Source organism: Sesamum indicum, linkage group LG3, assembly GCF_026168435.1.
Source record: "Sesamum indicum cultivar Baizhima isolate 11 linkage group LG3, ASM2616843v1, whole genome shotgun sequence".
Classification (NCBI taxonomy): domain Eukaryota; kingdom Viridiplantae; phylum Streptophyta; class Magnoliopsida; order Lamiales; family Pedaliaceae; genus Sesamum; species Sesamum indicum.
The window spans coordinates 21,164,864-21,178,895 of NC_142659.1; the positions used below are offsets into that span (position 1 = coordinate 21,164,864).

Below are 14,032 nucleotides of genomic sequence, written 5' to 3' on the forward strand. Positions count from 1 at the left end.
CAGCCCACTTAAGCAAGATGTCGTCTGCGAATAGCTGACTTTTGAATTATCCTAAAAGCCATTTCAATTGATGTTAGGGTCATTTATTGTTGGGATAATTACATCCACACTCTTTGATCAAATGATCTTTATACACAAATTACTAATATCTTTTAATAAATTAGATATACGTTCACTAAAAACGTTAATATTATTTGTACAAATTATTTTTATTTTTTAAAAAATTACAAATACACCTCAAAAAAATAACATCATTATACAAACTATCTTTATTCTTTTACTGTTATGAGTATAATTACATAAAAAATAGAAACAATTTACATAAATAAACTTTAGATCGCAGAATATAAATGCAATTAACGCTCCACTGCAGTTTTTGTAGGAGCAAAGACATAATGCGTTATGTTATTGTCTTAAACAAATTAAGTAGCCTAAATGTTAAGACGGAATTGATTGAGTTCGACCAGACTTAATTTTGTTAAGACATTTGTGTAGAGTAGACATGTCCCATCACCTTTGCCTTTATATCCAAGAAAGAGACTTCCATGCATGCGTCCAAACTCCAAATTCTCACCCTTTATAATTAAGGGGGGGTGTTTTGCATTAAAATTAAGTATTTACTAACTTTTTTTTCAAAAAATCAATTTAAATTAGTAATTTCAATTTAGTTTATATTTTTAAAACTGATTAAATTAATCAATTTATAAAAATTATAAGATTCTCACCATCAAGTTTTACAACTTATCTATACGATAATAAAAGAAAACTTTAAAATCATACCAATTTTTTATGATCAAAATTTACCCTTTAATTTGTTTCCTTCTTTTAAAAACTTTGATTGTAATAATAATTTTATTATTTTTTAATGAATTTACTCAAATACCCTTCAAACTTGCACCTCTCTACTTTTGATATGTTTATGTTTCGAAGTCACCATCTCATGATTAATATTTAAATGTGATTTTTTTTATTAAATAATATTTAAAAGTGATGTTATAGTTGTGGCCAATGAATATGGGCCATTAGATGAAGGAGCAAATCAAGGGTGCATGGATGACAGGTGTTGGGCGCAGGTAGAAAGCTATTTTATCCACAGTTGTAAGGGTGTGTAAACTTCTTGAACCACTAGATCACACAAGGACAATAGTTGGAATCCGCGGCTCTCTGCACTTTCCTTATCCAACACCCCGTGAAATTGAAGTCTCATAATTATTGAATTTTTTATATATAAATATTATATTTATTTTTTATAATAATATGTCGTCTTTTTATTTACTTTTATTTATTAATTAATTTAAAATATAAATGATGTTGAATTTTGTTTAGTGGTATATCGATTAATTTAAAATTATTGAATTATATTAAAGAAATATTTAGATATTAATTTATACAATTAAATTAGATAAATTGCAAATATTTTGATTGTACTCCACAATATTTACTATTTTTAAATTAAATTTAAATACACAAATTCATTCCAAATAGTCTGATGTAATGCTTTGGATTATATTTGGATTGATATATTTAAATTTAAAGGGAAAATTTGGAGGGAAAAAAATTAAATTATTCATATTAAAAAAAATCTTTAAACGGATATTTAATTAGAAGTGACAGTGTCAGAATATTACTGCTAGTATATGAGGGTAAAAATGAAATACTAATAAAATTACGAGCTTACTTTTGCATATTGAATGTTAAAATTATGGAGTTTAAAAGATTTTATAGAAAAAATATGGGTCGAGCCTACCTTTTTTTCTAAAAAAATTCATGAGATTTCAAATATCTTACTTTGAGATTTATGAGTTTTATTTTAAAAAAAAAAAAAAACTCTATACAATTTTATTGAGCTTATAAAGTTTTGAAAATTTTATAATATATTTTGAAAATTTTATAATTTTAGCCAAACAACCTTTATGTTGCACAGTCAAATATGCAAGAACAATTAATTTTAAAATTAAAAATTGATTTTTTTAAAAAAAATTATACTTATTATATAAAATAAAAATTATTACAAAAGTTAAAAAGATTATGAGAAATTATTGGAAAAAGGGGAAGAGGAGAATAAGAGATATGAAGTTTATAAGATAGAGAAAAATAAAATTAAAAATGAAATAATTTAAGAATTAAAAAGTGAAACCAACAAAATTGAAAACGCTGAAAGAATGCTTTTCAAGTATATAAAAATTAACTATTATTTTTTAAGGAAATGTTATGAAATATAATAATATTGTGCATGCATTAGTTCACACAAATATTCCAATTCCAATCAACTATTTTAAAATATCAATAAGCTATTGGTCGATTAGTAAATTTAAAGACTCATAATCAAAATATTGTGAGTTCAAATCACACGTTTATAGGAGTTTATTGTTGCTTCATTTCGTCTGAACATATTTTGTTTATTTGAATTATTAGTGTATTAAATTTTAATATATTAAATGATGAAATGAATTGCAAAACTGTTGATATAAAAAATATAAAATCAAGTCCTACAAAATAAAAAAATTACAAACTGCACTAGTTTCTGCAAATACGTGGCATTTGAGAAAACCATAAATATTTGGGGGCCAAAATCTAATTATGAAAAGATAAAGCATATCCCTCCAAAACCCAAAATAGATTCCCCCAAACAGAGATCAAAAACACTCTCATCATATTATTCAGTCTGACTCGGACCAAAACCAAAGGCCAAGACACGGATAAGACTGTCTCCACTCAGACCCCATTGCCTATCCACACCACTAAATACGTTAAAAAAGAAAGCAGACACGTCACCGCCCCTACCCCCCACCCGAACCCTTCCCTTCATCCGTGTTTTAGATAAGGACCCTTTAACACACATCAGCTTGACATCACATACATCATGTGTTTGTATGTATATATTATGCAAGAATGGAGAGAACTCCTTCATTGAACATTTCTTCATCTTTTCCATTATTGCGTTTTCAAAAGTGTCACCTCATAACAAATCCTATTGACTTTAATATTTGTTTATTCCAAGTTTCAATTATAGAGGGCATATACATACACTATTATAAAGGTCATTCATCCATCACCATTTTCTTGCCGTATCAAGTCCGCTTTCATTTGTTATTTTTCAAGAAAGGAGAGGGTTTTTCAGGGTTGACCCTGTTGAGAACTGCTGTGATTTTTCGCGTTGATTGAAACCCATATAAAGCGGTTGAGGGGTAGCTGTGGTTTCATTGCATTGTGGGATTTTGGAATCTTGAGGTTTTTTGGGCATTTTTAGCTTTGCTGTTGTTGTAAGAGAATGGCTTGTGCTGTGGGTTGTGGCTCTGCATCTGGTTCTTGGACTCAGTTTAAGGACTCTGCATCAAGAAGAAATGTGAGGAGTAGTGGTAATAATAAGAAGGGATTCAGGGTTTCTTGTGTTTCTTCTGCTGCTGTGAGTGATCCCTACAAGACTCTCAGGATTCAGCGTGGTGCTTCTGAATCTGAGGTTAAAAAGGCATTTAGGCAGCTTGCTCTTCAGGTATATCTCTTTAATCCTTTGTTTTTTCTAATTTTGTTGGACTAAAGATTTTGCTCTTTCAAGAATTCTCATGGAAAATTTGTCTTTTTTCCTCCCTTATTTTTTGGGTATAAAAGTACAGTCTTTGGGATGGTTTTATGGTCAGTCATATTGTGCTTCAAGAGTTGATTTTGAATTGAGTTTTCGATTTTCCTGGAAAGATTGTGCTGATAAATGTTAAATCTTGAAACATAATTTGCCCTCGATGAGCTGAAAATCTGGTTAATTGACCTGTTGCTTTGAATTCTGTTCTTGCAGTATCATCCAGATGTCTGCAGAGGTAGCAATTGTGGCGTCCAGTTTCACCAAATTAATGAAGCATATGATGTAAGTAACTTCATAATCAGCTTCTGTTGTAACTTTTCTATTAGGTTAAGTCAGTTTTCATGTTGCTAATTATGTCTAACCTTTTTATCATCTTGGATTGGGTGGATTTCTTGTATATAATCTTGCAAACTTTTGAAGTTTTTAGTGATGTGATGTGTGTATGTATGTTGTAGAAGCAAAGAAGGGCAATGAGAACTATTTGTAGTACCAGCTGCTCTGTTAGTTCTCATCTGATTGAAGTTGGGACCAAGTTGGTGATTAGTCATTCTAATTCACTGAAACCTGTGGAAATTCCAAATCGGATTTGGCTAGACATAAAATCAATTATACGGGGTGTGATACACTACACCTCCTGTGATTGATGTACAGGAAAAGCGACTAATCATAAACTTGCTTTGTGATTGGTTTGGATTTGCCGAATTTGGTTTGTATTGGAATTTTTCCTGAAATCAGTTGAAAAAGTAGGAAGAGTACAACACAATTATGATGCTGATTTAGGCTTTTGTTTTATGAGATAAAATGAAAGCAAGCAACCTTTGTTGATAGGGTGATGATCATCCTCTTTGTTAGCTTTGTTTGATCTGGGGTTTTGGTGAGGATAACGAGAATCAAAAGCATAACAGGGATTATTAACATCAAAATAGTAGATTTGGCTAGAGTCGGTTTTGTTCTTGAAAAAAGACCCTCATGGAGAAGGAGGCCGTGAGGCTTAAGAGTTACGCAAGCTCTTTGTTTGCAATCAACGTGTTTTGGGCCAAAAGGCTGATTTTATCGATTTACTATGGTTGGAAGCATATCAAAAAACGCATTAGGGGACTTCTTGTTTCTTTATGTTAAACTGGTCCCGAGTTGTTGAATTTTGATTCTTGTTTGGATCCTTCAGTTTGATTTGATGTATGTTGGTGGTGGTATATGGTGCAGCTTGTGATGAGTAACCTTAGAGGGGAACAGAGCGCACCGGAGATGGAGATGTACGAGCATTATGATGTGGGAACGGATGAACCAATGAGAGGAATGCACGATCAAGACTGGGACATGTGGGAGGAATGGATGGGATGGGAAGGAGCTGGAATTCGCGACTACTCGTCCCACATCAACCCTTACATCTGACCTTTCTGCACAATGAATACAAACGATCGACGACTGTTCATATGATGTTTCGATCATAAAACCCACATCTTCGACATTCATAAGTTGTCGGGATGGTCGAGGTTGTGTCTGTACAGAATTACGTCTACCGTTCTTTTTCCTTCCCTGTACATATCGTGGTATGATGATACGGGCGTACATCATCGGTAGCCATTGTAGTATGTAACTATTATTGAAATGAAATGAAATAATCAGTTTCCAGTGTACTGATTTCCTGAGATTGTTGTTAGTGCAGCTGAAATTGGAGCATCATGAGATCTCATAGTCTGATGTTTAAAGGAAAATTCTTACACATATCAAATCTTGTAAGAAATGTACAGTATAGGGAATGTTACAGATAACAATGCAAGTGCTACAATATTTGGAATTCACATCATCAAATTTGGTACAGGAAATTTTGTTTCCATATTTAAGATCGGATTAAAGATACAGATTTAACGGATTTAGAAAAGAAATTTAAAATTTATTTATATTTAATAAAAGACGCGTAAAATTAGGATCCAAGGAATCCTTTGAAATTAAATTTATTAATATTGAATAAATGACACGGAAAATTAGGATCCAAAGAATCTTTTGAATTTAATTTATTAAATTGATTAATGTTTAATCAAAGACACGTATTAAGATTGGAGGAACCTTTTGAATTTAAAATTATTTGAGGAACCTTTTGAATTTAAAATTATTTAATCTAACAATTGTATTTTATTTTATTTTTTTGAAGTAGAGCCAATGAGCTATTATCCTTTTTTGAACAAGTTTATTACAATACTAGCACTAAATATCTAACCACTACAGCTAGGTCAAATATATATTAAACATCAATACCATATAAATGTATTTAATCAAACACCTATTATTAAAATAGACTTACATCCCACATCTTGGTGGGGTTCAAACTCATGACCTTAGAGTTAAAGACACCTCAACTTTTCTTAATTAAAACTAGCTTTCATCGGCAGAATTTTATTTTAGGTGACAAATACACATATTCGATGGTATTCGAATTTATAACCTCCAATATAATTATAAAATTTTGATTTTAAAATTATATTTGTATCCACCTTAATATTTTATTATAATTGTACTCCTTCCATCAGGGTTTGAGAAAAATTATTGGTTTTAAATAAAAAAATATTATAACCTTTTAGTTTTACGTCAAATTCAGCCTTCCGTATGAATTATTGATAATAAGGGTAATTTTTTTATTCGTCAACAACTACTCTTATCTAATGGCAATAATTTGAGAATAATATTATATTCATCCCCTCCAAGTATAAAAATATTATAAGGGTATTTTTATTAATAAACTATACGGAATATTCAATAAAGATAAAATTGCTAATTAAGTGATGAATTGAAATTAGTATTCAGTGTTAGAATGCAGCGTATTTTTATTAAAAATATATTTATTTGACACTACAGTTCAATATACAACACAATCACATTTCACATTAAAATTATAAAGTTGAAAACATATATTTTTTACTAAAAATAAAAACACAAAAAGAAGGCTTGTCATTCTATAAAATTCATTTATTTTTAGAAAATAATTAATATAAAATTTAGTTAAACTAAAACTATTTCTTCTATAACTAATCATTCAGAAATTGAGAAAATTGACCCTTAAAAATTTAAGAAATTTGTTTAGATAAAGTGTAAGGAGAGGACTATAGGGACTGAAACAAAAATAAAGGAAAAATGAGGGACTAATCTGTAAATAAAATAAAACATAGATATGAGAGTTTGGGCCCCAAAATCAGGAAGTAAAATATTCTCATCTCTTTCTCCATTTGTTAGTTTTGCTTGTTCCAGCAATTACCAAAAGTACACACATCAAACCTCAACTCTACAACTACTGATTCCCACTTCCTAGTTATCAGTAGCTAATCATTTGAGGTTTCTTGTTGTTCACTATTCGCCGGCGTTGCGGCCGCCGCCTCCCTCCATCAATCGTCAATCGGCGATTTGCTTCAGCGCTTCAGGTATGCTCTCAATCTTGGTTTTGGAATCTTTCACCTCAAGTCCACGGACATATGGGATATCGGTACGAGTATGTTTGTGGGTTTTGTCTTAATTTTGCTCAAAGCTTGACTTGGTTTACTAGGCTGATTCGTGTGTTAAACTGGAGAAACCCTAGTTTTCTTCTCTCCTAGAGGTAATTGCTGGATATATTCTGCTGGTGGTTTATTTTGGAATAATTATTACTGTGTATTTTGGTTAAGTTTTATGGATCATTTAATCATTTACGGGTTTATTAAGCTGGGACTGCGTTGAACATTCCGTCTTTGCTCTTCTTGTTGGGTATTATTTCGAGGAGAAAGTATGAAAAGGAGGGGAAAATGAGTTTCTTCGGTGAATATGTGATTTTTAATGATTCTTTTGCATCTTGTTGCAATCGATTGTTTCTTGCACTACTCTGGTGGACTCCTAGATTGGCCTTTTTTAGCTTGAGGTCATTTAATGTTGATGATTTTGAAAGGCTAAGATTTGTTTGAGTTTTACTGAGGCTGTTGGATTATAGATATCTTCAATGGTATTATAAGAAAGAGAAGCTGAGGAGTGCTGCTTGGTTATTTGGTTTATGGAAATCGAGGTACTCAGAGCAATTACGAAGAATTAGACCATTTCCTGACATTTGTCTTGAATATGTGGTCACCGTATAGTCATGCAATCAAGTTTGCATTTTGGATATTTCTGTATCAACAAACCAACTAACCTAACTCTATGAACTCGCTGATAGTTTTTCATACAATGTGCTGTGAGAGTTCATTTTTGCAAGAGTTGGATAAAATGCCTCCTTCGCTATTGCTCTGATATTCATCTGTGCTCGAACACATGTTTCATTTACTGCATCTTATCTTCTGCAGTTGTGGAATCTCTTTGGTGATGGCAGACCTCAAAGAGCGTCTGCTCCCACCAAAACCTTCATCAGCTGTAAATCTCAGAGACTCTTCATACAGGGCGTCTGCCTCTGGTCGTCTCCCATTTCAGGGAGTAGATGTTTCAGGCCTGAAAAAGCGTGGGCAAGGGCTTCGATCATGGATACGTGTTGATGTATCTGGGAATTCCCAAGTGATTGAGGTTGACAAGTTCACAATGATGCGTCGTTGTGATCTTCCTGCACGTGATCTAAGATTATTAGACCCATTATTTGTTTACCCCTCGACTATTCTTGGAAGAGAGAAGGCAATTGTGGTAAATCTTGAGCAAATCAGATGCATCATCACTGCAGATGAGGTTTTGCTCTTAAACTCCCTTGACAGCTATGTACTGCAGTACGTAGTGGAGCTGCAGAGGCGATTACAAGCTCCTGGAGTAGGTGAAGTTTGGCAGTCTGAAGGTCCAGAACTAAACAGAAGGAGAGGAAGTAGAAATTTTGACAATATGTACGGAAACACATCTCCTGATTACTTGCCATTTGAGTTCAGAGCACTAGAAGTTGCTTTGGAGGCTGCCTGTACCTTTCTGGATTCTCAGGTACATGCCACAAAAGCTTCTCTTACATGCTTCCCAGCCTTACCAGTCTTGTAAGTTCTGAAGTACATCGTGAATATGAGCATGAGTAGATGAATACTTTTTAGCATCTTTTCACTTTTGATATCTCTTCTCATGTGAACGTACTGGTACTTGTAACAAAATATACATCGGTGTTTCCGGATATTGTGAGGCAGAACATATTAAAGTAGTTTCTATGCATACCTCATATTTTATCTCCAACTTGATAAACCTTACAAAGTGAACATGTTCAAGCTTTGATTTGTAGAGGTTCACATCAGATGTGCAAATCCTTTGCTGTCAAAGTGTAAAAGAGAATTGAAACTTAGCAGATTTCTGTTTTGAGCGGACAGAAACATGTGAATGCTAGACCTAAATGCTTAGATCAGTTTGTCGGAGTCGGCTGACAGATTGCATCATCTTACCTAATTAAGGACAATATTCTCTGGGCCACTCTCCCAGTAAATCTATATTAACATTCTAATAAGTCTGCTTGTTCCATGTGACAGTCTGCTAGAGCTAGTCTGATCTGGTAACTCTTGTACATATGCACCATGAGAAAGTGAATCCTACTTGATTGATACAGTTTCGGGTGGTTGTGTTGTACTTCTTTTCCTTTAATGGAATTGTTGAATTGATCATGCAAAGCAACTGTGACTTCTATTTTTCTGGATGGAACTGCAGATGTATAAGAAGTGCGATAGAAAAGGGAGATGATTTATGCACTTCAATCTGTAAGAAACAACAACATTAAACAGACAAGAAACCAGTAAGAACTTGGTTTTCAGTGAATCCTAATATATACTGAGGAACAGTACCTTTGGACCATCTATTTCCTGTTTAAAGACTCCAGAGATTCATTCCTTTAAGTACCTTTTTCAATATTTTGTATAAAAATTACACCAAACTAATTTGATTTGTATGTTTCCGGAATCTTGAATTGAACAGGCAGCAGAATTAGAGATCGAAGCATATCCACTGTTGGATGAACTTACTTCAAAGATCAGTACACTGAATTTGGAACGAGTTCGGAGATTAAAAAGCAGACTTGTCGCATTGACTCGGAGAGTCCAGAAGGTAAAACTTAGTTACATGGGCTCAACATATTATGTAGCCCCATTTTTTTGCTCTCTGATTTCTGCTTCTTATAAAGTCTTATTGTTATCATTTAGGTCAGGGATGAGATAGAGCAGCTTATGGATGATGATGGAGACATGGCTGAAATGTATCTTACTGAGAAGAAGAGACGCATGGAATCATTGTTTTATGGTGAACAATCTTTGATGGGATATCGGTCAAATGATGGTGCATGGTCTGTCTCAGCGCCTGTTTCTCCTGTTTCTTCACCCCCTGACTGCAGGAAGCTTGAGAAATGCCTGAGCATAGCAAGAAGCAGACATGAGAGTGTGAGAAGCTCAGAGACTGCCACAAATAATATAGAAGAGCTAGAAATGTTGCTGGAGGCCTACTTTGTTGTCATTGATAGCACCCTCAACAAATTGACTTCGGTATCATCCGTAACCACGATATTCAGTTTCTATATACCTATTCCCCTCCCACTTATTAGCTGAGTTTCTTGTATGATTTCAGCTGAAGGAGTATATTGATGATACAGAAGACTTCATCAACATTCAGCTGGTATGAGTCTCTCCATTCCTTCTCTTCATTTTTCTTGGAGATGGATAAATGTGATCTTAGTGTGAACACGGAAGATATGTTTCAATTAGCATACAGTATTTTATCTGAAACGACCTCTGCAGCGATGATGGGGTGATGGTAATAAGTTTTTCATACATCTTCTGTTTATAACCATAAAAAATTGACACAATTTGCCGTTCTCGGAACCAAGGAAAAGCAAATTTGAATTGGACTTACAGATGTTCAGCAACAACAAACTTTATGATTTTGCAGGATAACGTCCGAAACCAGCTTATACAGTTTGAGCTGCTGCTGACCACTGCAACATTTGTTGTCGCCATATTTGGAGTTGTAGCAGGGATATTTGGCATGAATTTTGCAGTACCAATGTTCGATGACCCAGGTGCATTCAAGTGGGTCCTGATAATCACAGGAGTTTGTGGAGCCATCATATTTTGCTCATTTTTGTGGTTTTTTAAGTATAGAAGACTGATGCCGCTGTAGAAGGATAAAACTGGCAGGCTTTGAGGCCAAAAAAGGTCTTGATATTGTTGCTACAATATAATTTTTTGAATGTCAACCTCGTTAGGATGAATAGGAGACTAAACTACTATAACTCTTTTATTCTTGTTTTCTTGTTCAAAGATAATAATAGAAGTTTCTGTACCAGTTGCCCCATTTGCAACTGAATACCGGTGGCCAGATTTGACCACATACTTTTGTTGTTTCAAACTCTGCTTCACTGCATGGATCAGAATATGCCTTCTGATAAATTAGTTTACAGAAGAGAGTTTAATGTTTATTTTCATTTTTCAACTATGTGGTTGGCTGTGCATATCTTTCTACTCGTGGATGCTGATTCAAGAATCTCTCTTCCACTGTAGCTCTTTCTTGATAGGATAAATTATATTTACGGACCTTGAAGTTTGTCATAATTATAAATACCCTTCATTATTTGAAAAACTACAAATATTTTTTTGATATTTGATGAAATATGTATCATCTTTGAATGAAAATCTAAAATTATTAATTTTGTTTTTATTGTATTTTTTTTTAAAAATAAAAATTGTAAAACAATCAGACATGTTGATGGAAAAATTTGAGAATTGGGAAAAAAAAATTCACTTACTCCATAAAAAAATTTAGAAAATTTTAAAATTCATAACTCATAAGAGCATCTTAATCAATATAATAGATCATGTTGTTGTTAGAGGACCATTAAAATTAGGAATATTAATAAATTTTCAAATAACAAGGAGTTATTTTATAATTATACCAAATCCCAAACAACTCCTAATTTACCTTTCTTGAAATTGTAGTAGTAAGCGTGAGGAAAGGCAAGCAATCCCGAATCATCTGATATGCAAACCTGATCCAGGATAACATGCAAGTAGACTCTGATCCTTGCATAGGGTTTCATTATATCCCACTGAATTGAGAAATGTTATTATTTGACAACCTGCCATTAACTCCTATTTCTTTGCTGACTTGTTTGGTGGTACAAATAACATCAAAACTATCACTCTCACCGGTAACAAGGAATACATGAATTTTCTCTCCTAATAACCTGTTAATGTCATACAAAAGAGAGAGCAATAGAGAAATTTGTTGAAGGATTCCACTTGTCTTCATCTGGTTAAGGATGAACCAGCAGAAAGTCTTTCACTCCTAGCTTTGTCAGCCCTTTCCAAGTAATCTTGATGAGATTGATGCTTTGAACCTTCAAGAAACAAAGTTGTTTTAGATATATCTGCTCCTTTTAAGTAACAGTTAAAACTCAGAAAATTAAGTGCACATATAGTAAGATGTTGAAGCAAGAGCAGTATAAATGTGCCATCTCGGCAACGACTCCCCTGTCTTTTATTTGTTTCTTTATCAATGAAAACCTACATCCCTCGGCCACACATACTCAGCCATATAATTGTATAGCTTGTACATTTTTACATTTAATGCAATTTACCTTTATCGAAAAAAAAAAAAAAACCTACATCCCTCTTCTGGCACAAAGAAAGGTGAGACACGCGAACTCATGAAAGAAACGGAAAATTCCCCAGAGTAAGGTAGGCGACAAAAATAGCAAGAAGGCATCCTAACATTCAAGTTCAGGGTTTATGGACTTCCTCTCAGCTTTATTTTGTTTATTTATCATGTTCTGCAATCAATTGAAGCAACCTAGCAAATGTATCATCAGAACATATCACATGGCCTCCTTGTAAGTAGCAAACGACAAATATACACAGGTCAAGGATCGAAATAGAATACCAAACTCCATCAACAGACTGACTATTAGTTATGGAAGTACTTAGATAGCTTTCAATAATGAAGCATCATTAGGCATGTTTATTTACAATCTAGTCGTGCCATGTCAATCAATCTAGTTTTAGTGGTCCAGATCATGAATTAGGCTGCCCTTATTCCAGGAGAAATAGAATATTTCCACAGGAAAATAAGAGCAGCTGCATAAATGGCAGAACCTGAGAGCTAATGCCAAATTTTATAGTGGGTTCATTATCATCTACTTGGAAACCAAGAAGCATGAATAATCTTTCGATTTATATTTTAATGCAAATTTCCTATTTCAGTAGCATATGATTTTGCACTTTGCTTAAATAGCATGGTAATATTTTTCAATTAACTGGTTAAAGGATCGTCATTTGCTTAACACTTGCTTTGAAAGTGCAAATATAGACACATAATACTGAAGCATCATAACCTAGATTCACAAACTTACATCGATCACACCCCAGAAATAAGTGTTTGATCCACTCATAAAATAAATATATACCTTTGAAGATTTTTCCATGATCATGTTTACATAATGAATAACCAAACACCACAAAACAAACATCATAATTGCCCAACCTAGGATGTCATGTAGAATTTTTCACCTCCCATAAACTTATTTCAGCACCATACTATTCACAATCATTCAATTGAATGACAGATAAACTTGCACAACCTTTTAATCGACAGTCATTCTGATCAAAATTTTAGCAGTCTACAGATGTCCCAATTTAAAAACATACACCTCCAAATAGACACCGACTGTCAATAAATACATGAAGCCTACTTCCATGGAGCTTCTCTTATCTGACAGACTAAATACCATTCCCAACAAGCTCTACAGCTCCCATAATAACTAAACAAATGGCAGATGCACCAAAGAAACCAAACAGGGTAATAAAGGGGGAAAAAATTCCTTCTAAAGAAATGTTTGCTTAGATTTTCAGAATCCCATTTACCAAAGTCAAATTCAAGAACACCCAACATTCGGATTCCCAATAAAATTTTCAACAATCAAACAAAGGGTACAATCAAAAGACTAAAAATCACAGAAACAATACCAATCTGCGTGTATGCGTGTGTGCATAATCTAAATCTATTCAATATCACATCCATGTAACCCAAAAAATATCATCCCACTTCCAGTAACCACATGAAACGCCAGAATAAAAGAATATCCAAAAAAAAATGGAAAAGAAAAACTCACCCCGATTCATGAGGTACCAGGGAATACCAAAGAGGACTCCTATAACGGCGATTCCTGCAGCGACATGCTTTTTCTCACCACTATACAAATAATGCTCCAACGTAGCTCGAAATCCTCCTCCGCCTGCTACTCCCGATCCATTCCCGGCTTTCTTCGTGTCCCCGCTCATTTTTCTCTCTCAACGAATTTGCTCTTTTCTGCTGCGAATGTGGTTAAACTTAAACCTGTTTTCTTGTTTTCAGCTTAAACCCCTTTTAAAGGGCTTTTAAATATATTATTTTTCAATTATATATATTGGTATTATTATTAGGACCAAAGGAGCTTTAAATTTACAACCTTAAATCCCATGATTTTTAACTTAATTTAGTTTAATACTTCCTCCTACACCCCATGCCTTTTAT

At 33.5% G+C, this 14,032-nt stretch overlaps 3 protein-coding genes across 4 annotated transcripts; 2 read left to right on the forward strand and 1 right to left on the reverse strand.

Annotated features, from left to right (window-relative positions):
* The first annotated feature begins 2,907 nt into the window (after nt 1-2,907).
* LOC105158302 (chaperone protein dnaJ 8, chloroplastic) lies at nt 2,908-5,226 on the forward strand. Of its 2 annotated transcripts, none has more exons than XM_011075015.3 (3): nt 2,908-3,493; nt 3,791-3,859; nt 4,033-4,687. In XM_011075015.3, exons 1-3 carry the CDS (start codon nt 3,272-3,274, stop codon nt 4,219-4,221), a joined length of 480 nt encoding a protein of 159 aa, XP_011073317.1. In that variant the 5' UTR covers nt 2,908-3,271; the 3' UTR covers nt 4,222-4,687. The 2 variants fall into 2 exon arrangements, with proteins under 2 accessions (XP_011073317.1, XP_011073316.2); XM_011075014.3 differs by lacking the exon at nt 4,033-4,687 and adding an exon at nt 4,781-5,226 and having other exon boundaries at nt 2,919-3,493.
* Nucleotides 5,227-6,777: 1,551 nt separating this feature from the next.
* LOC105158303 (magnesium transporter MRS2-1) lies at nt 6,778-10,807 on the forward strand. Its single transcript, XM_011075017.3, has 6 exons — nt 6,778-6,990; nt 7,876-8,485; nt 9,452-9,580; nt 9,676-10,011; nt 10,094-10,141; nt 10,415-10,807. The coding sequence occupies exons 2-6, from the start codon at nt 7,895-7,897 to the stop codon at nt 10,643-10,645; spliced, it is 1,335 nt and encodes a 444-aa protein (XP_011073319.1). The 5' UTR covers nt 6,778-6,990; nt 7,876-7,894; the 3' UTR covers nt 10,646-10,807.
* Nucleotides 10,808-11,501: 694 nt separating this feature from the next.
* Nucleotides 11,502-13,868, reverse strand: LOC105158304 (GAG1At protein). Its single transcript, XM_011075018.3, has 2 exons — nt 13,632-13,868; nt 11,502-11,861 (listed from the first exon to the last, which is right to left on the reverse strand). Exons 1-2 carry the CDS (start codon nt 13,798-13,800, stop codon nt 11,770-11,772), a joined length of 261 nt encoding a protein of 86 aa, XP_011073320.1. The 5' UTR covers nt 13,801-13,868; the 3' UTR covers nt 11,502-11,769.
* Nucleotides 13,869-14,032: the final 164 nt, after the last annotated feature.